Here is a 26201-nt window from a genome sequence, read left to right as displayed (position 1 = left end):
GGAATCTTTCGGGAAATGCCTTCCCTCCTCTTCCTCTTCTGCCTCGGGTATTGCTAAAGATAAAGCTGGACAAACCCAGACTGATTATTTTGATAGCTCCAAATTGGCCTAGTCAGTTTTGGTATCCAACTCTACTACACCTTTGCTTGGAACCCCCTTGGAATCTTCCTCTGGCCCATTCTCTACTGTCCCAGCATCAGGGTCAGGTATTTCACTCTCAAATAAAGACTCTGTGTCTGGCAGCTTGGCTCATCAAAGGCAATTGATTCCTTCTTCTCTTCCTAAACAAGATGTTCTTCATCTCACATTGCTGCAGTCCTTACACTTGGGTAGTCCGCTGTCCTCGGTCGGCCCGAATATCAAAGTATAAGGCTGACGTCGGTCAAGGCGCATTTGACTGACATCAGGACGTCAGGGTACAAATGCGCATGACCGACGCCATATCCTCAGTCTTTTTTGCAGCATGGTCCGATGCAGAAGCAGTATTGCAAGTGCCTGTTGGCGTCCTGAAATTTTTCGCTGGAGTTTCAGACAGAGTCAAAGTTGGCTAAGTACCCGCTAGAATATTTTAGTTTTTCTTGCCTCAGTGGTTTACCGGATGTCAGAAAAAGTGAATAATTGTATTTCTTGTGGGAAACAGATACCGCATAGAGACTATCATACTTTGTGTATTCCTTGTTTAGGGCCTGAGCACGACATTGTTGGGTGTCGCTCTTGTGCTAGATTCAATAAGCGCACTATAAAGAGGAGATTAGATTGTGCCAGGTTAGTCTTTGGGAAGCGGTGCAATTATAAAATGCCGTCGGATGCTCCGGCCGCTTCTTCAAGAAGAGCAAGGACAAAGCAGTGAAGTTTAGGCTAGAAGAACCGTCCGTACCAGACGCCGGTTCTTTAGAGGTGTCGGTGGAGCCGGTGGTTCCACCGGAGGTTTCTTTGGGATCCCAGGGAGAGACCTTGTTATTGCAGGATGTGGCCTCTCAGGAGGCAGGTCAGGTGATGGGGCTTCTCAGGTTACTATACCCTCCCTGCCTAGGGTGGTTAGGCCCTCTCCTTCTGTTTCCAAGGCTTCTCCTAGAGGCAGGCCAGGTTTAGCTTCAGTTGGTGTCACCCCTAGTTCTTCTGGAACTGAGCCCAAGAAGCATATGCTTAAAATGGCAGAAGATTTGATTACTTTGATTAGGGGTTCTTTGCCCCCTCCTGATAAGAGACCTAGGGTGGAGCCTGAGCTAGGAGTTTTGAGCAGGCTTCGATGTTTCAGAGTCTTCGGCTGAAGACTTGCAGGAGTACTCTCCTTATTCTGATTCTGATGTGGATGATTCTACTCCTTCTGCTTCTCCTCCTGAGGATTTTTCTTTTCAGAAACTCTTCATTCCATGAGGGAGCATTTTAAGTGGGAAGGTCAGGACTTCTCTGATTCCAGGAAAAGGCTTAGGGAATTTTTGTTTTACCCCAGCATAGGCCTTTGGCTATACCTCCTGTTTTGGATGTAGTGGAGGATGTTTTACAGAGGCTTCTCTTAATCCTGATTCTTTGCCTCCTGCTCCTGTTAAACCGGATAGGTATTACAGGGTGCCTGAAGCTCATAAGTTTCTTTTTAAGAGTCCTAGGGCAGACCCAGAAACTGTTAGCCAGGGGCCTAAAGGTGTTAAGGCTTCTGTTGTCAAGAATCCGGTTCCTGCAGATAAAGAAGCCAGGGCCTTGGATAGATGGGGAAAGAAAGTTTATACTTCTTCCACTCTAGCTATGAGGGCTTTGAATTGCCAGTTTCACATGTTAAAATACCAAAACTATCTCCTTTCACAGTTGAAGTCTAAGGTTGATGCTCTGGCGGAAGGTATTGATTGTAAAGAGTTACAAGATTTAGTACATGTTTCTGAACAGGTGGGTAAGCATTCTTTGCAATGTGGTTTTGATGCTGTACAGGCCTCATCTAGGGTGGCTGCCACTGGGTCAGTTCTTCGCAGGCACGCCTGGCTGAGGGATCAAAATTTATCTGACCATGTTAAAACAAGGATTTTAGATGCTCCTTTACAATCTGATGTGTTGTTTGGTTCTCCTGTTGAGGCAGTTTTAAAGAAAATGGAAGACAAGGCTAAGTCTATGCAGACTGTTAAAGATTTTTTGCAGGTTCAGCCTCCAAAGTTTAGTAGAAATTGGCCTGCTAAAGGGTGGACGTATCCTTCTTATGATTCCCAGTCTAGGGGTAGATCTAGACGTGGTAGGGGCAGAGCTCAGGGCTCTTTCAGGCCTAGAACAGGGAGTTCTCCTGCACAGTCTTCAGGTGAGGGCAGGGGTCAGTCCTTTCGTAAACAGACCCAATGACCTACCTTTTCAGCTGCCAGAGCCTTCTCGTCTGGCAGCACCTTTGGGAGGAAGGTTGGCACTTTTCAAAGAAAATTGGAGTTTAATTACCCAAGACAGATGGGTATTGGATATCATACACCACGGTTACAGGTTTCATTTCCATACCTTGCCTCCTTTCAGAGGCATGCCAGACGTTCCTCCTCAACAAAGAATAGAGGCTCACAAGCAAATTTCTCTTACTTCAACTAGGGGCCATACAGCCGGTCCCTATGCCAGAAGTGGGCCTAGGATTTTATTCTCGCCTGTTCCTAGTACCAAAGAAGGGGAACACGTGGAGACCAATTTTGGATTTATCTATCCTCAACACTTATCTGGACATTCCCAAGTTCAAAATGTTGACGTTACAACAGCTTTTACCTCTGCTGGGCAAAGATCATTGGATGGTAACTTTGGATCTCAAGGAGGCTTACCTTCATGTTCCTATCCGACTAAGTTGCAGGAAGTATCTGCGTTTTCGAGCTGGGACTTCTCACTATCAGTTCTCTGCATTGCCCTTTGGCTTATCTACTGCGCCCAGAGTGTTCACGAAAGTTCTGGCTCCAGTGATAGCTTTCTTCAGGCTAAAAGGAATACAGATCTATCCATATTTGGACGACTGCCTGATTCTGGCTCAAGGAAGGGAAGAGCTTCTTCATCATTTGGAATATGTGATAGCAGTGCTAAGATGCCTGGGGTATTCTGTGAACGAAATAAAGTCCAGTCTAGTACCCTCTCAGGACATGTGCTTTCTGGGTGTAAGACTGAATACAGCATCCCAGATGGCCCTTTTAACCCCGGACAAACAAAAGAATCTTTCCCTTTACTTCCATCATCTATCTCATCAGTCCGGGCTGACTGCAAGGACAGTCCTTCAAGCCTTAGGGTTCATGGCATCTTGTATTCTGGTGCTTCCCAATGCCAAACTGCATATGAGGAAGCTGCAATGGTATCTCAAAATGTATGGACACAGCACTGCCAGGATCTGGACACTGTCATTCAAATAATACCTTGCATTCAAAAGGAATTTTGTGGTGGGCTCAGGAATGTCACCTAAACAAGGGACTCTCTGTGACCCGCCAGAGGCGAGTCAGATTTTAACGACAGATGCCTCAGACAAAGCTTGGGGAGCTCATCTAAATGGAAAGTGGATACAAGACAAGTGGCCTGTCAGACTACAACATCTACATATCAACCTGAAGGAGATGTTAGCAGTCCAGTTTGCATTAATAGCTTTCAAGGATTTACTTCTTCCAGGGCAGGTGTTGATTCTAACAGACAACACAACTGTCATGTGGTACATCAACAAGCAAGGGGGAACACATTCTTATCCTCTATGCAGGCAAGCAATGATTTTGTGGGAGACTGCTCTGTTTACAGCTCAATCTTCAGGCAAGGTTTCTGCCAGGAGCACAGAACTCCTTAGCAGATGTGTTGAGCAGACGAATTATGGATCCCCACGAGTGGAAATTGGATCCTCATGTATTTCAGAAATTGACAGTGTCATGGGGAACTCCAGACATAGATCTGTTCGCTTCTCCACTAAACCATCAGCTGCCAAAGTTTTGCACAAAAAGGTTTCATCCCACAGCTTGGAAAGTGGATGCTCTTTCTTTCAATTGGAGCAATCTTCATGTGTATGCCTTTCCACCTCTGCCTCTCCTCCCAAAGGTACTTCTAAAGGTCAGACAGGACAAGCCAAGGATGATTTTAATAGCTCCAGATTGGCCTCGACAGCACTGGTACCCATTACTGAGAAGTCTGGCGGAAGCCTCCATGGCCTTTACCTTCGATTCCACACCTGTTGTCACAGGAGGACAGCCATTTGCTCAATGTCAAACTTCGCTCTCTTCACCTAACAGCCTGGCATATTCTGTTTTGAACCATAGAGGGTCTCAACTTCCACAACAAGTTTTGAATGTGATTTTGGAAGCTAGAAGGCCTAGTACAAGGAAAGTGTACGCAGATAAATGGAAGAGATTTTTATTTTGGAGTGCAGCAAAGGATTTTGATGTTTCTGAGCCTAATTTAAGTGTGGCTCTTCAATATCTTACTGAGTTACTGGACAAAGGTTTGTCCTTCTCTTCTATTAAGGTTCATGCTGCAGCAATTTCAGCTCACTATGAATGTGACCCTCCATTGTTTTCTCACCCTTTGTTCAAGCAATTTCTTAGAGGGGCAAAGAATATAAGACCCCACGAGAGCTCCTACTCCTGCTTGGGATCTCAATTTTGTGTTGGAGAAACTCACTCTACAACCTTTGAGCCTGCAGCTACTTCTGAGTTGAAATATTTATCATGGAAGACTGCCTTTTGTTGGCCATTACCTCTGCAAGAAGGGTTTCTGAATTACAGGCCCTTATGGCGGTTGAGCCTTTCTTGATTTTCCATAAGGATAGGGTATCTTTACGCACTAATCCTTCCTTTATGCCTAAGGTGGTTTCTAGTGTGGCTTTAAACCAAACTATTCATTTGCCTACTTTTTATGCAAATCCCCAAAATAAAGGGGAAAAGATTTTGCACACTTTAGATGTACACAGGCAGTTGCGATATTATTTGGACAGAACTAAAGGGTTCAGGCAGTCTCAGCAGTTGTTTGTTTCTTTTGCTTTGAGTTCTCAGGGCAAGCCTGTGTCAAAACAAACTATTTCTAAGTGGATTGGGTTTTGCATTGCTTTCTGTTATTCCCATCATGGCAAGGAGATTCCAGCTGGGATTAGGCCTCATTCCACTTGGGCTACTGCCACTTCGACAGCCTTTTGAGGGGGGTGGCAACCAAGGATATTTTGGAGGCAGCTACTTGGAGTTCAGTGCATACTTTCTCTAGGCATTATCACCTACCACTTTACTCTAAATCCAGGGCTGGTTTTGCCACTGCTGTTTTGCAGGGCATTTTGGCAGCTCCTGCTTCCTTGTAGTTTGGCCATCCTCCCTTACCTCTGCTTTGGGATTCTACTCAAGTGTAAGGACTGCAGCAATGTGAGATGAAGAACATAGTACAGTTTTGTACCTACCATAAATGTAGATGTTCGAAGATCCACATTGCTGCAGTCCAATTTACCCTCCCTCCTTCCCCTCTGTAGTTAGAGGTGGTTGTGTGGGTTGGGGTGTAAATATTGTGTATATTGTATATATTGTACATATAATTAGTGCAAGGGTGGTTGGTTGTTTGTTTGCTGTCTTTTGGTTTTGACCTTTATTTTTAGGGTCTTCTGACATTTGGGGCAAGAAAAGACTGAGGATATGACGTCGGTCATGCGCATTTGTACCCTGACGTCCTGACGTCAGTCAAATGCGCCCTGACCGACGTCAGCCGTATACTTTGATATTCGGGCCGACCGAGGACAGCGGACTACCCTAGTGTAAGGACTGCAGCAATGTGGATCTTCGAACATCTACATTTATGGTAGGTACAAAACTGTACTTTTTGGATGTTCTTTTGGAAGCTAGGCGTCCTAGTACAAGGAAATCTTATGCTTCTAAATGGAAAAGATTTTGTATTTGGATGCAGGATCGTGGTTTTTTACCTGATATTCCCTCTATTTTACTTTATCTCTCAGACCTTTTGTCTAAAGGTCTTTCCTTTTCTTCCATTAAAATTCATGCTTCTGCCATTTCGGCTCATTACAGTTGCGATCCTCCCATTTTTTCCCACCAGCTGGTTAGACAATTTCTGAGAGGAGCTAAGAATTTAAGACCTCCTAGATCTCCTCCTGTCCCTCCTTGGGATCTCAACTATGTCTTGGAAAAGCTTAGTTTGCCTCCTTTTTAGCCTGATGCCTCTGCGGATATTAAGTTTTTATCCTGGAAGACAGCTATCTTGTTGGCCTTGACTTCTGCCAGAAGGGTGTCTGAGTTGCAAGCCCTCATGGCTGTGGGAACCATACCTCATCTTCCATCAGGACAGTTTCCTTGAGGACCAATCCTTCTTTTATGCCTAAGGTAGTTTCTAGAGTGGCTCTAAATCAGACTATTCACCTTCCTACCTTTTTCCCAAAACCCCAAAATAAGGGGAAAAGGATTTTGCATTCATTGGGCGTACACAGGCAGCTACGTTTTTACCTGGACAAAACTAAAGATTTCAGAAAATCAGATAAATTGCTTGTCTCATTTGCTTCCAGTTATCTAGGTAAAGCTATTTCTAAGCAAACTATTTCCAAATGGATTGCTCATGGAATAAGATATTGTTACGCTCTTTATGGGAAACGCATTCCAGGTACTGTCAGAACTCATACTACTAGGGCAGCTGCCACTTCAGCAGCCTTTCTCAGAGGAGTTCCTACTAAGGACATTCTGGAGGCTGCCACTTGGAGCTCTGTGCATACCTTTTCCAAGCACTATAACCTCCCTTTGTACTCTAAGTCTAGGGCAGGCTTTGCCTCTGCTGTTTTGCAGGGTCTTCTAGCTGCTCCTTCTTCATAACCTCCTCCCATGTTCTCAGCTTTGGGATTCTTCCCTACAGTTATGACTGCAACAGTGAAACACGAAGAACAGTTGTGTGTATCTACCATAAATGTAGATGTTCAAGAGTCTTCACTGTTGCAGTCGGTGTTTCCCTCCCTCCTGACCCCTCTTGTTTCTTTTCCTCTACCTTTCTGGTGTATTTGTGTTTCCCTTGGGACACCTTTTGGTTTTATGGGGGCTTTTGACATCAGGGGCAAGAAAGGCTGGAGAAGATGGCGTCTGCTGTCAGCTTTATACCCGTGCGTTCTGACGTCCGGGTTCTTGCTGATACAGCCGACGCCGGACCCAGACTTTGATATTCTGGCCGACCTCGGGCTGCCTGCCGGCAGGAGTACCCTACAGTTATGACTGCAACAGTGAAGACACTCGAACATCTACATTTATGGTAGGTATACACAACTGTACTTTCTTCACAAACACAACTGTGATGTGACTCATCAACAAACGGGGGTGGGGAGGGTCAGCTTTTGCCTACTCTGCAGGCTAGCAATGCTAGCATGTGAGTTAGCCTCTCAGCACAACATCTCACTGCAGGCAGTCTATATTTTATCCCAGGACAACCATCACAAGTGGATGCTGCACAGAAATGTGTTCTTAGACATTATCCACCAGTGGGATACACCTCAAATAGATCTATTTGCCTCTCCCAGGCCAGGCAGTTACGACTTTTCTGCTCCAGGGATCCCTCCCCACTAGCCTAGAGAGTGGATGCCTTCTCCATTTCTTGGACAGGGCTGTTTTTTTATGCCTTCCCTCCCTTCTCACTCATTCAGAAAGTCGTTCTAAAAATCCAGAGGGGACAAGCCAAAAATCTTGCTGGTGACTCCCTATTGGCCAAGGCAGCATTGGTTCCTCCTTTTTCAATCTGTAGACAAGGGCACTTCACCATAAGTTACCTCACAAGGTGGACCTGCTCATACGAGAAAAGGGATCACTCATTCATCCACACCTGGAGATGCTCTGCTTAACCCTCTGGGTGATAAACTCTTGATCCCCTTTAGACACCGGTACACAGAGGACTTGCTATCTATCCTGCAGGAGGCCAGGAAACCCAGTGCCAGGAGGACCTTTGTATCCAAATGGGAAAGATTCTCCAAATGGTGTCTTCAAAGGCAAAGGGACCCCTTCCAAGCGGATGTTATAGTCCTAGCGTGTGTGCCTTTCATACTCTTCAGTGAAGGTCCACTTGTCTGCCATCTCTGCCCATTTACCTTTGGACCCACCTCTACTTTTCTAAGTTGAATGTCAAACTATTTTTAAAAGGGGTTCTACATGTTAAGGCCACCACATAAACCTATTTCACCACGTTGGGACCGAAACTCAGTGCTTGAAGAACTCAGTTGCACCCTTTGAACCAGCTAGCTCTACTTCTCTGCAGCTGTGCACATGGAAGACTGTCCTACTAGTAGCTTTTACTTCAGCCAGAAGGGTTTCAGAGTTACAAGCACTAATGGCATCCCCATCCTACACAATCTTCCACAGAGAACAATCCCTCCTTCATGCCCAAAGTGGTCAGTGAGCTGTCCCTCAGTGTATTCACTTACCCACCTTCTTTCCTTCCCCACAGAATGACACTGAGAGAATACTGCACTCCCTTGATGTCCACAGACAATTCAGGTTCTGTTTAAAGTCCAATCAGCTCCGTGTCCTTCCACCCCAGAGCCCTGAGCAAGGCTGTATCCAAACCATTTCCTCCTGGATAAAGAAAACTGGCCTCCTGCTACTCCTACCACAGCAAACACTTACCTTATGGGGTCAAGGCGCACACTACAAGAGCTGTGGCCTCTTCTGGGGCCTGGACACAACTACCATTCTCGAGGGTGCCACATGGTTTTCTGTGCATACCTTCACCAAACATTACAAATTGGACCAGATCTCCAGAGCCAGGACAGGATTTGTAAGGGCAGTCCTGCATGGATTCCTGGAATCTGCAACTTCTTCCACCACCCTTCCCTCTTCTTGAGCTGTGGCACTCTCCCACAGTAAGAATACTGCAACATGGGAATAGAAGGACATAGAATAGTTGTGTAAAATTTTGCCATAACTGTAAATGTTCTTCTCTTCCATGGTGCAGTATTCGTTCCCCCCACTTAACCCCCTTCATTAAATTCACTCTAGATGGCATCCCTTTGGTACTCGGACTATTGTCTGACTGGACAGTCCGTTCTGAGTTCTATGCATGCAGAAGTCACATTTAGGGACCCTGGTCTTTGGCCCTGTGTGTGATGTCCCACGCACCTGGCAGCAACCAGGCTTAAACTTTTGCATTGGAGCTGGACATGCGGGTCGCCTGAGGTGGAGGATCCCACAGTAAGAATACTGCAACATGAAAGAGAACATCTATGATTATGGTAAGATTTTACACAACTATTTTTTCTACTTGGACAAGACTTGGTCTTTCAGAAAATCTGAGCAGTTTGTCTCCTTCCACCCCAGGACCCTGGGAAAAGTTCTAATCAAACCGACAATTTCAGCCTGGATTTCCAGGGCAGTTATCTTCTGCTATGCACACCATGGGAAATCCTTGGGGTCCAAGGTTAAAGCACGCTCCACTAGGGCTGTGGCTTCGTCAGGAGCCTTCTTTAAATGGTTAGACACTGCCACCATTTTAGAGGCAGCTACGTGGACGTCTCTCCACACATTCACCAAACATTACAAATTGGACCAGATCTCTCGATCCAGGGCTGGATTTGCCAGGGCTGTCCTCCATGGATTTTTGGAGAGTTCTGACAAGCCACCACCCTCCACCTCAGTGAGCTTTTAGCACTCACCCAGGAGTACAGAATATTGCAACTTGGGAATAGAAGGACATAGAATAGTTGTTTAAAAGTAAAATCTTACCACAACCATAGATGTCTTTCTCTTTCATGTTGCAGTACTCCTTCCCTCCCCCCTTCCACACCTGTTCACACATACTGGACTTGCACAGTTGGCCTGGGACTGGGGTCCAACTGAGGATCTCAGTTCTGAGGTCTGGTGCATGCAGTTGTCACTTTTATGGCCCTTGTCCCTCCAGTCGCATCAGACGTCCCAAGGACTTAGCAGTGACTGCAGACTTTTGAATACTGGCCAAGAGTACAGAATACTACAACATGGAAGAGAAGGACATCTATGGTTATGGTAAGATTTTACACAACTATCCTTTTTGTCTGGTTGTAGGAAAGATCACTATTGCACTGTTATGGGTTTTTCTTTTCCCTGTGATAGTGCACTCTTGGAGAGTCAGTATGTTATGTATAACTAGTAAGAGGGTGAATTTGATGGCATGCTACCTCCTGCAAAAAATCTTTTTTTGGTGGTTTTGTAATCTCAAATGTGAATTTGCTATTGAGTGCTTTCAACAGACCAGGATCATTGTTCTGTGACTTAGTGAAAGGTCCATTAAAGTTTAATTTGGGAGTCACTAAGTTGCAGCATTCACTATCATTTAATCTGCCTAATCAAAGGATTTAAATAATTGATGATCATGTTTCATTGTTGCAGTCATCACATTTGGGTCATCTGCCAGCAGGTAGCCCTCAGTCAGCCTGAATGCCAGAGTCTTGGGATTTGTCAGATGCGGTCGCTTCTTCCATGACGTCAGGTGGTCAGGGGTATAAAACATGCAGCCAACGCCATTACATCAGCTTTTCTTGCCGTGCGACCACCTCCTGAAATTTTCTTTCGTGTTTTTTTTTGAGCTTCAGACCTGAAGTCTTCTAAAAGATAAGTTACCCCGTTGAGGATCCCTTTTTCTTGCTGTAACCGATGTCAGAAAAAGTTAGTAATTGTCTTGCCTGTGGAAAGCAAATACCTCAGAGATTTTCATTCTTACTGTGTCACCTGTTTAGGCCCAGACCATGACTTTCCTCGCTGTCGGTTTTGCGCCTTGCTCAATGCCTGAACTATTCGTCGTCAGGCTATTTTTTGTTGCCAAATTCTTTTGCTCTTGTTCTCCATATTCCGAAATGGCTTCGATAAGCCGTCAGACTACCGATCTTCCAAAAAAAGTAAGGAAAAAGACAGACTGCATAGGTCAAAAACTGCCGACAACGCTTCCGTTAAGCTAGTTACCAGTCTGCCAGTACTCAGTGAGGCGCTTTCGCAGCCCCTGATACCCACTTTTACAGATTTGCAGGCCTCTACTGAGACCCATTCGAATGCTGCGAGATGCTTCTTCGACTATGGAACTTGTGGATGTATCTACCTTGGATAGGTCCGGACCTGCTGTGCAGGCACCGGCTTCTGAAGGTGTATTCAGGCCTTTCCGATTTTCATATTAAACAGACTTCATTTCAAACCAAAAATACTGAATTTCTCAGGCCCAGAGTTCGAACTGCGCCTAGCAAACAGACGACCAAAGCACATTCTCAGGCGCACATGACCCAGAAACAAATGCTTAGAATGGCTGAAGACCTTACTTTAATTAGGGGATGCCAGCCTTCCCTCTCAAATAGACCAAGAACTGATTTTCCTTCTGATTCTACAGATCATGAGTCTGATGACTCTGACCCTTCTGATTACCAGGAACATACCCTTATCTACCTATGAGGATTCTGATGCAGAGGTTTCCATTCCCTCTGCTTCCCCACCAGAAGGTTTTTCATTTGGTGAAATCTTGCATACCTTTAGAGAGCATTTCTGCTGGGAGTGCCAAGACTACCCGCAGTCCAAAAAGAGACTCGGGGGAATTTTTAAACTTGCCGCAGCACAGGCCAATAGCTATCCCACCTGTTCTGGAAATTGTAGATTGTCTTTTTGGAATCCAGCCTTACCCCTGATACTTTGCCTCCAGCTCCCAGGAAACATGACGGGTACTACAAAATACCTGACTCCCACAAATTCCTCTTTAAGAATCCTACTGCAATTCCAGAGACCATTTCCCAAGAACCTAAAGGCATTAAGGCTACAACAGCCAAAAACCCTACCCATTCGGACAGGGATTCTAGGGCTTTAGACGGATGGGATAAGAAGGTGTACACTTCTGCTACTCTTGCCATCAGGGCTTTAAATTGCCAGTTTCATATGTTAAAGTATCCGCAACATATTATGGAGCTAATTAAACAGAAAATGATGTTGATCTGTGATTGTGCAGAACATAAAGATTTACAAGAGTTAATGCATTCTTCTAACCAAGTTGTAAAACGTACTTTACAATGTGGTTTTGATGCCTTAGAAGCATCTTGCAGAGCTGCTGTTACTGGGTCTGTTCTTAGAAGGCATGCTTGGCTTAAGGAACAAATCTTGCCAGACCATGTTGAAGCAAAATTACTAGATGCACCATTAAACCAAGAACGTCTGTTTGGCAATAAAGCAGAAGTCGTTCTCAAAAAGATGGAGGAAAAAGCTAAATCTATGCAAACTGTTAAAGATTTGCTGCAGGTACAGCTACCTAGATTCAGTAGGCTTTGGCCTTCTAAAAACTGGTCCTTTCCAGGCCCTCCCAGAACTTCAGTCCAAACCCAGGGGCAGCAGACCACCAAGACTACAGTCTCCAGGGTATGCACAGATCTAAGCAGTGGAGTTCTCGCACCTCTAAAACAGGGAGTAGTAAGCCACCATCTTATGGTAAAAATTCACAATGACTTATCCTTAACTCTTCCAAGCCTTGTCCAAGTACTTGCACTTTTAGGAGGGAAACTTGCCCTGCATGCAAAAAACTGAGAGTACATTACCCAGGACAGATGGGTCTTAAACATTGTATCCCAGGAATACAGATTCTACTTCCACTCGCTATCAACCCCAAGTGGATGGCCAGACCTCCCCCCAAATCAGTGGGCAGAGGCCCAGACGCAAGTACTTTCTCTTCTCAGTATCAAGGTTATTCAACCTGTCCCAGCAGAGCAAAAGGGAGAAGGTTTTATTCCAGACTGTTTCTAGTACCCAGAAAATAAAACCATTGACGCCCTATCCTGGAGCTGTTTATTCTCAACACCTTTCTGGTGGTTCCAAAATTCAAAATGCTTACTCTCTAACAGCTGCTTCCTATGCTAGCCAAGGACTCCTGGCTAGCCACCCTAGACTTAAAAGATGCTTATCTACACATCCCCATAAGGGAATCTATGTTTCAGAGCAGGCTCAGTTCTCTGCACTTCCCTTTGGCTTATCTACTGCGCCCAGGGTATTCACAAAATGCCTAGCTCCAGCCATTACATATTGCAGGCAGAGAAAAATTCAAATTTACCCATACTTTGACTATTGCCTGATTCAGGCGGACAGTCAGGAATTGCTACTACAGCACCTGACATTTGTAAAGAGACTTCTAACTTCACTGGGGTACACCATCAACAAAAAGAAATCACATCTGGTACCCAGCCAACAGATTGTATTCCTGGGAGCAAGCTTGAACACAACTTCCTAGATGGCATTCCTCACTCCAGAAAAACAGGTCTTTCTGACTAACTACTTCAAACAAATGGCCACCATAACCCAGCTATCTGCAAGAAAAATACTGCTAGCCCTAGGGTTCATGGCCTCTTGCATTCTATTAATTCCATATGCAAGACTGCATATGAGGGAAACGTCAATGGTACGTAAAAAGTCTCTGGTGTCAACATTCTCAGGACCTGGAAACAATGATTCCTATCATTCCTTGCCTAAGGACAGAGTTCCTTTGGTGGGCAGAGGCCTACTACCACAACAAGGGACTCCCTTTCACTCAAACCCCTGCTGCCCAAACCCTAACAGATGCATCAGATTATGCATGGGGAGCTCACATGGCAGGACAATGCATTCAGGGCCACTGGAGCCCAGGGCAACTTCTCCTGCACATCAATCAAAAAGAGATGCTAGCTGTACAAAATGCTCTGACAGCCTTCAAATACCTAATCCTTCCAGGACAACTGCTTATAAAAACGGACAACACCACAGGTATGTGTGGTACGTAAGCAGGGGGGGGGCAACCCATTCTTACCCACTCTGCAGGTTACCAATGGCCCTGTGGAACACAGCCTTGAGCAACCAAGTGCATCTACTAGCTCAATTCCTGCCAGGCAAGCAAAATTCACTGGCAGATGACTTAAGCAGAAGTCTCCTAGACCCACACGAGTGAAAATTGGACCCCAACACCTTCAACCTTCTGATCCAGAGGTGGGGGACACCGGAGGTGGACCTCTCTGCCTCCCCCGGGAACCATCAGTTGAACAAATTCTGCACCAGGAACCCTCACAGCAGGGCCTGGAAGGTGGATGCCCTATCCTTTCCATGGGAAAACCTCTCAATTTATGCCTTCCCCCTCTGCCCCTTCTCTCAAGAGTACTAATCCAGATAAAACAGGACAGGCCAATGGAAATTCTTACTGCCCCAGACTGGCCACGCCAGCACTGGTATCCGCTCTTACGTAGCCTGACAACAGTGCCACCCTGGCAAGTTCACCAGACTCCTTCCCTGCTGTTCCAGCAGGAAGGACAGATTTTGCATCCACAATTGCAAACCCTAACCCTTGCAGCCTGGTGTATCCCTTGAATACCCCACCAGCAGCCCTCAGCAAACAGGTGCTAGACGTCATTCTTGAAGCCAGAAGGCCTAGTACTAGGAAATCCTATGTTGAAAAGTGGAAAAGATATTGTTCTTGGAATCCGTTTCAAGGGAAGGGCACAACAGTGCCTTCTTACCTCTAATCCTGGATTACCTAGCAGAGCTACTCCACAGAGGCCTATCTTTCTTCTCCATTAAGATCAATGCCTCCGCCATCTCCGCTCATTATAATACTGAGCCACCCCTATTTTCTCACCCCCTCATCAAACAGTTCCTGAGAGGGGCTAACAACTTAAGGCCCCCCAGGAGAGCACCCACCCCTGCTTGGGACCTTAACTTTGAACTGGAAAAGCTCACGCTGCCCCCTTTTGAACCTGCTGTCTCAGCAGAGTTAAAATTCCTCTCTTGGAAAACACCCTTGCTTTTAGCCATAACTTTGGCAAGAAGAGTGTCTGAATTACAGGCACTAATGGCTGTGGAACCTTCATTATTTTCCACGCTGACAGGGTTTCCCTCAGGACTAACCTGTCCTTTATGCCTAAGGTGGTGTCCAGTGTGGCTGTAAACCAATCCATCCATTTGCCAACCTTCTTCCCTAATCCTCAGAATAAAGGGGAAATGATCCTGCACTCCTTTGATGTGCCCAGACAGCTCAGGTTCTACCTTGACAGGACTAATCCTTTCAGAAATTCTGACCAGTTGCTAGTCAGCTTTGCTACAGGGGCAAGAGGGTAAGGCGGTTTCAAAACAAACCATTTCCAAGTGGGGATAGCACACTGCATCGATTTCTGCTACAAGCACCATGGAAAACCTACCCCACAGGGGATCAGGCCACATTCCATTAGGGCTACTTCCACTTCTACAGCATTCCTCAGTGGAGTCCCTAAAAGGGACATTCTGGAAGCTGCAACCTGGAGTTCTGTGCACACCTTCACCAAGCATTACCACTTTATTTTCTAAATCCAGGGCTGGATTTGCTACAGCAGTCTTGCAAGGCCTGCTAGCCAGCCCTAACACCTCTTGACTCCATCCACCCTTCCTCACCTTTGGGAATCAACCCAAGTGTGTGATGACTGCAACAGTGAAACACGATGAACATAGTACAGTTGTGTACACTTACCATAAATGTAGATGTTAGTGTATTCACTGTTGCAGTCCTGGTTTCCCCTCCAGCTCCCTGGCTTTCTCTTACTACCTCTCCTCCCTATGGCTATTCCTATTGGCACTGATATTTAATTTTTACTGGTGGTGTTTGCCACCATATACTAGCTCCCTATTTGGGGGCTCCTGACATTTGGGGCAAGAAAAACTGATGTAATGGCGTTGCCTGCTTATTTTATACCCCTGACGATTTGGCATCATGGAAGAAGCGACAGCATCAGACGAAGAAATACTAAGACTCTGGTATTCGGGCCAACTGAGGGCTACCTGCAGGCAGATAACCCAAGTGTGATGACTGCAACAGTGAATACACTCGAACGTCTACATTTATGGTAAGCGTACACAACTGTACTTTCTGCTTCACAGTCATGCAGCCATTGGTTTATGCTCGCTTTCACCAGCGGCTGCATGACTGTGAAAGCAGAACAGACATTTAAAGTAGTAAATGAGTAGGCTGAATTGAACCTTAGTTGTTTAGACTTTCTGGTGTTGGTGCTTATGAAGTCCTTAAAAGCAACTTACATCAGTGCAAAGTCCCATTTTTTACTTTTAAAGTTTGTATTGCTATGCTGAGTTTACTTTGCACATAAAGTGCTGTTTACAAAGTCTTTTCTTTCCTTTCCTTGTAGGCAGAAAGTCAAATTATTTACTGCTCACAACAACATGACCAACTATGCCACAGTATGGGCATCTAAAACCAACTTGGAGCAGCGGAAAGGAAGAGCTGGGCGTGTCCGCCCTGGGTTCTGCTTTTATCTTTGTAGCAAAGCTCGCTTTGACAGGTATGATAATTTGAATGACAGCTTAGCTGTTTGCAGAATCTGAATAAAGAATTTGCTCTTAGGGACATGTTCACATGTCTTGGGGACATGTTGACATGTATGTGTACATGTACATCATTTTGCACTGGGTGTGCTTCACTGGTAGATTATATTGATCTTTAAAATGTACTGCTGCTTCTCACATGTTTACCGGCAAACTCAAAAGTGTAGCAAAATAGTAAAAACATGGCAGTATGGAAATTTTTTTTACCAGTAAAGTGTTCTGTTTTGAAAACTGTTAAGTTTTCGTATTCCTCACAAAATAACTTCATCAGGCTTGTTTAGCCAAGTTATAGGTCTGGCTGTGATTAAGGGGACAGCCTTATTGTTGTTTGCAGCTTGTCTAGTGATTCACCAGTAGGGAAGGGGGCTAACTTACTCTTTACATGTATTTGTCATCCTTGTAGTTCTTGCCTTGATCTGGATAAGCAGAGACCACTCACAGCGTTAAAGCTTGCCCCCCCCCCCCCAGTCAGTAGGTACTCTGTTAAGTAAAGGAAAATAATGCAAGATGTAATCACCCGTTACCTTGTCCCTCTTGGCATGTTTAGTTTTCTCCTTTTTCATCAACTTGTGTTTGTTAGAAAAAAAATTGTCAGGCTAGGACCGGCAGACAATGTGTGCACTGCCCAGGACTAGTCAGTCGATTCAGTAGCTTAAGAAGTTCCCTTGATGGTACCCATCAAAAACAGGAAGCAGAAGCTCAATATTTCATTGTTTCTATCATCACAGTGGTGTTTGGATATCCAGCCATCTGGTGTGCTGGTTGGCTACAAAACAAAACCCTTAAGCCATAAATAAGGTGCATTTATGCTGGACATCGCAACCTCACCTCTAGGCTACAGACAGCCTGACTCATTTTAGTTGTACTGATTGGTAGTATCCATGTTTAGTGACTGTATAATAAGAGGCAAAAAAAAGTCTGGTGGAGTTGTGTAAAGATACAAGGACAGCAGTTGGGGCAAAAGATGCTTCTGCAAGAGGTGGAAAAGAAGGGTGTGGGGAGGAGGAGCCATAGTACAAGAAAGTTAATGAAAAGGCAGCAAAGATGGACAGTTAAAGGGAGTTAGCCTAAAGGAATCAAGAAGGAAAGCCAGGGCCGATCATAGGTGTGTAGCAAAAAAAAAAGGAGTGGAAGGGCACTGAGCAAAGTTGGGGGGGGGACCACTGATTACAAGAGAAAATCAGGGGTACTGAATTAACACCTTTGCTTCAGCCTTCGCAGAGAAAAGTAAAGAGAGGGTATCATGTTGAGGAGGAAGTCAGGGCAGAATGGTGAGAACCATTAACAGGTGCCAGAATAGAGAGGGAGGAAGTTCAGCTATGCTGTTTCCCAGAATTCTCAGAGATCTGACCAGTGTTTTTGATATACCCCTTGATAGATATCAGCTTATGTCTGGTTAGTGCCTGAGGTCTGGAGGACATGGAGGACAGCAAGTGTGGTCTTGTTTTACAAGGAGGAGGAAAAAATAAATTCGGGGAACTCCAGGTATATTGGCTTAACAGCTGTTAAGAGTACCTACAGGAGAAGACTGAGGGGGGGGAGTCAGCCAGCATTTCTTGAAGGCTGCAGTCTCTGGGACAGAAACCATCAAAATGCCACAAGGCTTCATTTGTAGGACCACTACTGTTTAACTTGTTTACTTAAAACAGCAGCTGAAGGAGGCCACCATAGTACATATACCAGTGACTTCACACTGTGCTGCCAAGACACTACCCATGCTGCAAACACCCGCCCAGAAATACTTCTCCATAGAAGCTTGGCATGACAATTCATATACTGCTCCTGAATATAAAAAAAGAAAAATTAAACCACTGTTCACCCCAACTCTGTCTCCTCCCAAAAAATAAGACCAATGCAGAACTGGTATCCCACACCAAACTACTTGATCTGGTTATAAGACTACAGCAAGGAATAAGGAATGTGCACTAAAAGCTAAGCTGCCTTTATAGAGTAAAGCAGTACCTCACTGATTCTGTTAGACAAAAGATAGCCGCCGCTTTTCTACTCCCCACCCTATTATATGCATCTCCTATCCTAACTCAACTCCTCTCAATCAGCCAGACTAGAAGAATGCTACAGTAAAGTAGTCAGATTTGCAACTAACCAACAATGTGAATCACATCATTGCCTCTCTCTCTAAAATGACTAAACTAGTTTGAGCTAAATTCTTTATTGTAGTCTCAGTTAATTACAGCCTTCAAATTACGGCACAGCCCTAAAAATTCCCCATCTCTTCACTCCATTATTCAACATTACACTACTGAGAGACCTGTATGCTCCATTAACAAGTCATTACTGTCCATAACTAAACCTAACGATGCATGATATGCCCTGTATTAACTCTGCATTGTTAATAGCCTGAATACCATTCCACTCAAGAACAGTCTTTAACCTGAAAAACTTCAAATGCTAACTGAAGCAGCACCTGATAAATGGCTCTGCACTTGTACCTGCACCATCCCTGGCTAAACTTAACTGTAGGAGTTCATGCCATAACTCTACTGCACAAAACTTATAGTATTGTGGCAAGTATATACCCTCCTGTATCATCTCATCATCTTATCTTCTTTATCTTCCTTCTGCCTCCTCCCCTCCTTCCTTTCTTTGGGGTGCTCTAACACTTTCTTACCTTCCTGTGGAGTAGATGTTGAACAAGTCTTATAGTAACAAATATTTTTATGTAAAACCTTATCTCTGCATACTAATGTACAACCCATGTAACTGTTATTTTTAATTGAAACTGTAAACCATGTAATCTGTCTGAATAATGTAACTGCTGCTCATGAGTAAAACTTTGTAATTTATGAAACAATTCAAAGGATGTCCATAAAGTCTGTATATGGTGGTGCAGCGGTTAGCGTTGCCACCTCACAGCAAGAGGTTCTCATGTTCACTCCTTGGCTGGGGTGCCTTCTGTGCAGAGTCTGCATGTCCTCCCTGTGGTCGCATGGGTTTCCTCCAGGTGCTCCGGTTTCCTCCCACATCCCAAAGACATGCTATAGGTGGATTGGACACTCTAAATTGACCCTAGGCGTGAGTGCGCCTTCTGTCGAAGGTTGGGCTGGCAGCTCAGCACTGTGAAACTCCACTGCCAATCATGAGCGGACAGGTCATCCGCTGTGGCGACCCCTAACTGGGAAAAGCCGAAAGTAGTGGAGCTTTTCTCCCCAGGGCTTTGCTGAATAAGGGCATTGCTCAGTCAGACTTTTCAGATAAACAAATGCCAGTAAATAAGGTCCATGGCCAGAGAGAGAGGTCAGTCAAACCTGATCTATGTGAATGAACTTGGCAGGGGAGGGCTTGTAGATGAAATCTGCCTTATCTTGGCATGGTAGTGCTGGTAGATGAAATGAGGTAGAACTTGACAGGTTCTTTGACTTTGTCCTACACAGGAGATGAACAGAAAAAGTGGAGTGGTTGGTGGGGGGGGGGGTAGGACCAAGGCCATAGCTGCATGGTGCAGTGGTAGGACTCCTTTATGGTGAGGGAGGATAGTGTCACAGAAGAGATGCGACTGTGGCGTATCTGGGTCCTGTACTTTTCACTGTATGTATCTCAAGTAGAGGACATATTTTCTCTTGCCTGTGAGATAAAGATAGGCCCAGCATTTTGGGGACAGTGGAAGTAGTTTAAGGAATTTGGAAAGGTTGAACAAGTCTGCAGCAAGAGGTCAGTTTGTGAGCAAAATTGGGAATATTACACTTTGGCCATAACATCCCTGCTGTGAAATATCAGCTGAGAGAAGTGGAACAGATCACTGCAGTGCACACCTGGCTTGAAATACCAGGTGTTGAGTAAGAAGGCAGTGGCAGCAGCAGACAGAATACAGAGTTGCACTCTACAGAGGATAGAATCTAGAAGCAATGAGGTAATGTTTCCCCTCTACCAGGCCTTGTTTGGGTCATATTTTGAATAGTGTGTGCATTTCTAAAGGTCATACAGGAAAAAATGACATTGGACTATCAGAAGGATCTGTGGAATAAATGGGATGAGTATGACCAGAGACCACAGGAACATTAAGCTCTTCTTGTCTGAAAACAGCTGATAGTTCAGACCAAACATTCTAGGCACTACAACTGTAGTTTATCACTTAGAGAGTTTTTTGGGCCCAGTAATAGGTGTAGCGGTAGAGAATTCACAGGGGTATTCAGTAAGGCATGGGTGTACTGGTGCATTCAAAAATAAATGGGTCCAGCAAAAGCTGGACTTTGCTCTACAGGGCTGGCTAGATAGCTGTCTGTCATCCCTTTGATAAACTTGAAAGTGTACCTCCCAGTCTGAAGTTGCTTTGTGTAGGCAGGTATAGCCTGTACCATCTTCAAATACCCATTTTAAGTAGCACATTTTCATTGTTAGCCATAATCCTTGTGAATTAGCCACAGATGGCTAACCATCTTTTGTGACATCTAGCACTTTCTGATGTACTAAGAGCAGAGCTAAACTCTTTCCTTGATAAACATTTCAGTGTGACATCTTTATAAAATGTGGAAACAGCCCCCACACCATCTTAAATTATTTTTTAGCACCTCGTCTGCATGCATCCTGTGAGAAGGGTGGAGCCATTGACCATCCCTTCATCAAGCTTATCAACCCCCTTCAACTGGGGCTGTAAATGCTACATAGACTGGTCCCTGATAGCAGAATCGTCAGGGCTCTCTCACTTCCTTCCCCAGATACAACTTGTGCTGTGTAGCTCAAGACTTTTTTTCTAGCCTTAACTACTTCCCTGCAGCATGCGGATGCATCTTGTGGCTGAGTGAGGTGTTCCCAAGTACATGCCCTGCATTGAGTCCATAGAACAGTCATGTCCACCCCTCCCATCAGCATTCTCTTCAGAGACCCAACCTTAGTTGAAGTCTACGAGAACCACTCTGCACTTTTATTCCCTTGCACTCAGTTAAGTATGTCCTACCTGCATTGTCAATTTCTAAGCTGCTGTTCAGACTCTGGACACTTGAACTATAATCGGGGATTCATCACTCGATGCCACAGGTGCTGCGTTTTCCTACTTTAAGTGATCGATCTTCGTTAGAACTCTTTTTCTGTACCTTCAAGGTGATTTAAAGATAAGTAGCCAGTCTGAGAACTGTGCGTGTGTCCTTTAGGTTGCTGTACTGCTAATTATTGTGGCAGAGGTTTTTTGTCCAAAGTTATGCCATTTCTCAGTTATTTTTCATATAGATCATTGTTGTAGTAAACATCTTAGCACGTAGTTTACTGCAGGTGTATATTGACCTGGCTTGCATGACTTAATTCTGCAGTCATTTGGTTTGACCAGTTGCTACTCAGTATGAGGACAGGTGCTTGTGTGAAGAGGTGATCCATTCACACTGTCGTCCATTCCTCTTTGCAGCAACTGTATGCCTTTCTCTGAGAGTCCGTAGTCACTTGGACGATCTCTGGCAGGAGAGTTCTAAATTTCAAGTAATGTGCCATAACATTTCTTCTCTGTTACACTTCTTTTCAATCTAGTGTTTTTAGCATTGCAGATGGTAATTTGCAGGGAAATATGCAGACCTTAATTTTGACTGTAGGTGCTGAGGTTCCATGTAGAAGTTCAGATTGTAAGTGCTTGTTTTGCTTGAGACAGTCTCATCTATCATTTGATAGCTGAATTTGTACATGCTTTACCAGAAAAGGGGGAGGGGGTATTGATCATGTACAACAATGATTGATGTAGAAAAAAATGGAACCCATAATGCAGACTTAGAAATGGTCACGGTTTCTGGAGAATCCCTGCCCCCAAAGAAGATTCACATGAAGAGTAATATCCCAAGGAGGAAAGGATCTTCTAAATGTATGTTGGTCAGAGGACGACGATTTCTGTTGTATCGCACATGCCCAAGGGTACCACAGCAAATCAGAAGGTTATCCCCACCCTCTGTTAGTGATCTCTAATACTCCTGACTGTCTCTGTCCAACGCCCTTTGGAGGTGGTTATTCAGGTAATTACCAAGCGCATCTTCACTGGCTACAAGATGGGAATGTTCACAAAGAGATTGAATCTCCATTCCAGTCTGGCAGTAAAATCTGGTAGAAAAGATTCAAGCCTTCATTTATAGAGTCACCAAAATTTAGGTTACGTAAATATGCAGAATGTGGTAAATCAGTTAATAAAGCTGTCTGGGTGGAACTGTCTGACTCCAGAGCTTGCATACATCAAGCCACCATACCCCTGCAATGTCCGTGTATTCCCTAGACCAAACAGCCCAGTCAATTCCAATTGTTTTGGACTTTTAATAAACTAGTGCAAATGGTGTTCACTTAATGGCATTCAGGCTTGCGAGACCATTCTTTCCTTCCATTTTGGAACACACTAAATGTAAGAGAGGTAGCTCTCCTTACAAACTGTCAAGACTCCTAACTAAAGCAAGAAAAGTATATAGCCTATAACTACGCTTCTCTTCCGCACTAAGGTATGATTTGGGTGACAAAGAAGGTCTACATTATGGGGTTTCCTCCAGAGGATGTAGCTTTTTCGGAAAGAAATAGTTGTACTTACATACTTAGACATATTTGTACTTTGAAAAGGTGAGTTAGCTCAAATGAGGAAATTTTGTGATTGCTGTGTTTTTCATTCTGGTCAAAAAACACATTTCCTTGCTTCCTTTCCCAGCACTCTATCACTTTTTCGAGTGTGGTGAGCAGGACTCTTTCCACCTCCCGTTTGTGTTTCATATTTTCTGTCTGTTAAACTGCCCCATCCATTGCCTGGTATATCTGTTCCTCCTTCCCTTCCCCAGATTTTCGACATTGATTCTTAAAGGCATCCTGGCAGACAGTTCTGGCTTCTGCTGCTGAGGGAGGTTCTGTTATGACCTACCCCTTGTTTCCAAGCCCTTTTCCCCCTACATTTTTTGACAGTGTCTGAAGCCCCCCCAACCCCCCCCCCCCCGAGTACTTGGCTGAGGAAATTAAGGACAAATCCCGAATATCACATATTTCTAGGATTTCTCAAGTGGGGGAAGTATATGATAGTGTGGGTACGATGTAGTCGATGCAGTCTCCAAGACGGTTGCAACTGGGTCAGTCATAAGGCAGTACACATGAATCGAGTCACTTCCAGGAGACTTGAAAGGGAAATGCTAAACTGTCCTTTAGATGAAAATTTCTTGATTGGGCCCCAAGCTAAAAAATCTCTCTCAAGGTTGGGGAGAGAATGTGACACTGGAAAAAAGTTAAGCAACATTTTCAACTCTCTACTACTAACATACAACTGGAGCTTTCTTTAAAAGCTCTGATCATTTTGCTGGTATGAAGCCAAAGTCTAGCAGGCCAGGAAGTAGAAAATATTTGAAAGACAAAAATGGCAGATTGAGCAGTTTTGCCGGAAAACAGCTTGATGTAACCCTTCCAACTAGTCTTGACTCAGAGAAATCTCCCTCTTCATGTGGAGCTCCCCACAGTCTCACACTTGCTTAGGTGACAGACTGTGCCATTTCAGTTATGCAAGTGTAACACTGAACAGGTGGGTTATGCGTATTACACAAGGGTGCAAACCACAGTCGAGATCAGAGCTCTCTTTCCCTTTGTAGGTATTCCTCCCATTCAACAGAACCAGATAAGTGTTCATCGTATTTCACTGTTGGCAGTAATTACTCTTAGACTTAACTTCCATACAGAAGTCCAAGACCAGTCCAAACACCACTCTAAATGGGTAAACAATTTCACTTCCTTATTTTGAACCATTGTGGAAGGCAAACGCCTTGTCTAGTATGTCATGAAATCGGAGACAAATTCCTCTGCCAAAGCATGTAAAGAGGATAAGATTATAATGGAAAAAAGAGTGGGCTTCTTCCCTTCCTTTGATTCCAAATGAATGTTTTATAAACCATATTTGTTACTATATTTCAGGGAGAAAAGAAAGCTAAAGGTTGAGTTCAACTGTAGATGAGTGGCGTCATCGATTTTAAGGATAAAAGTGCATGACACAGTATTTGGTGCATCCAGTAAGGAGGAAGCCTTTTAGGTACAGTCATGATGTTCTTCATATTGATCACTGCTGCAGTAGACTTAACTGTATGGGTTATATATTGTCAAGAATGTAACAGATGGACAACTTCCAAAGCTTCAGGGCACCTTCCATGTGCCCAGACTGTCGAGCAGCTTGAGCTGAGCTGACTAAAAGGCAGGTTTGGGAGTAAAGCCCTTCACTCTTTCCCTGCCGCTTACTAGTATGCCTCTCTGTGGCTTTCAAAGATTGGTTGGCTTGTGCATTCCTTATCTATGCAGATAAGTTCCCTGTGGGGTTGGGGGTGCTTTCATGTTATTTTTATAGATGTTTTATTACTTTCCTTTTCAGGAATGATATTTTAACGCTAGGAGTGTTGTGTTCTAACTGATTGTATCAAGACTGTAACATATGTTTAAACTGTGCAATTGTTTTTGTCAATTTAAAAGTAGTGTTAACTAACTGATAAAATATTTTCTGTGGAGAAGTTATTTATTTTTCTGATGATGTTCGTGTTTCACTGCTGCAGTCGTTACATTTGGGTAATCTGCTGGCAGGTTGCCCTCAGTCGGCCTGAATATCAAAGTCTTGGGTCCTGCATCGGTTGCAGTCTCCTCTTCCATGCTGTCAGGGGTATAAAACATGCAGCCGACACCATTTTCTTTAGTCGTTCTTGCTGCGTGGTGCCCAAAGCCGAAGCAGTTCGCAAGTGCCGGTCGGTCAACTCCTGAAATTTTCGCATTCGAGTTTCAGAACCAAAGTCTTCAATTAAAGCCAAGTACCCTGTTGGGGAAACTTTTTCTTGCTCCATACCGATGTCAGTAAAAGTTAATAATTGCATTACTTGTGGGAAGCAAATACCTCATAAGGATTTCCATTTGTACTGTATTCCTTGCCTAGGCCCAGATCATAACGTGCCTTGCTGTCAGTTTTGTGCTAGATTTAACCAACGGAGTATTAAGCGTCTGTATATCTTTGCTTCAAAATATTTTGGAAACAGATTTAATTACCCTGAAATGTCAGATAGCAATACACAACAGTACACAAAAAATGCAAAGAAAAGGACAGAGAGAGAGAGACAGTCGGTCCAAAACAGACAACGAAGCTTCTCCTAAGCCAGTCGCCGGGTTGCTGGTACTCAGGTGCTTTCACAGCCCTTGATACCCACTACTTTCGAGTCGCAGGCCTCTACCGCGACCCATGAGGAGTCTGGCATGCCGTGAGATTTTTAAAGTACTGTACCCGCGGATGTCTATAGGTCCGGAGCCGCTGAGCAGGCACTAGCTTCTGAGGGTGTTTTCAGGCCTCATCGTTTCTACATAAAACCGACGCCAGCTTCAAAAACAAAGACAAAAGCATCTTCTAAGGCTAAAATAAACGACGCATGAGCCACGTGCTCAGGCCTCTTTGCCCAAAAATCAGATGATCAAAATGGCTGAAGACTTAATTACCTTGATCAGGGGTTCCCAACCCCCCCCCCCCCTTAAAAGGGGCCTAGGCAAGACACTGATTATGAATCTTCAGATCAGGTTTCTATTTCTTCTGATTCCTCTTCTGATCAGGAATTTTCTATACCACCCTATGAGGATTCAGATGCAGAGAAATCCATTCCATCTGCATCTCCTCCAGAGGATTATTCTTTTGGGGAAACCTTGCATGCTTTGATGGAACATTGTCATTGGGTGAGTCAAGATTTCTCAGAATCAAAAAAGAGTCTTGAGGATTTCCTTCTTCCTCAGCATAGGCCTTTGGCCATACCTCCTGTATTAGACATTGTGTTTTCAGAATCAAGCATCGCTCCCGATTCCCTACTTCCGGCTCCTAGCAAGCCAGACATATTACAGGATTCCTGACTCCCACAAATTTTTATTCAAAAACCCTGCTGCTGACCCCTAAACCATCTCATAGGGTCCCAAAGGTGTAAAGGCCTCAACAGCTAAGAATCCTATCCCCTCTTATAGATTCCAGTGTGTTGGATAGATGTGGAAAGAAAGTTTATACATCTG

General features: G+C 44.5%; 1 protein-coding gene across 1 annotated transcript in view; it reads left to right on the top strand.

The window, feature by feature from the left end:
- Nucleotides 1–26201, top strand: part of DHX9 (DExH-box helicase 9) — a 1660482-nt gene that overhangs the window by 1161064 nt on the left and 473217 nt on the right. The window contains exon 18 of the mRNA XM_044086769.1: nucleotides 16049–16201. Within this exon, the coding sequence (XP_043942704.1) occupies nucleotides 16049–16201 (153 nt within the window). The remainder of the gene's footprint in view (nucleotides 1–16048; nucleotides 16202–26201) is intronic.

Source organism: Protopterus annectens, chromosome 10.part0, assembly GCF_019279795.1.
Source record: "Protopterus annectens isolate FY-2018-M chromosome 10.part0, PAN1.0, whole genome shotgun sequence".
NCBI lineage: Eukaryota > Metazoa > Chordata > Ceratodontiformes > Protopteridae > Protopterus > Protopterus annectens.
This window is presented reverse-complemented; position numbering and strand designations above follow the sequence as displayed.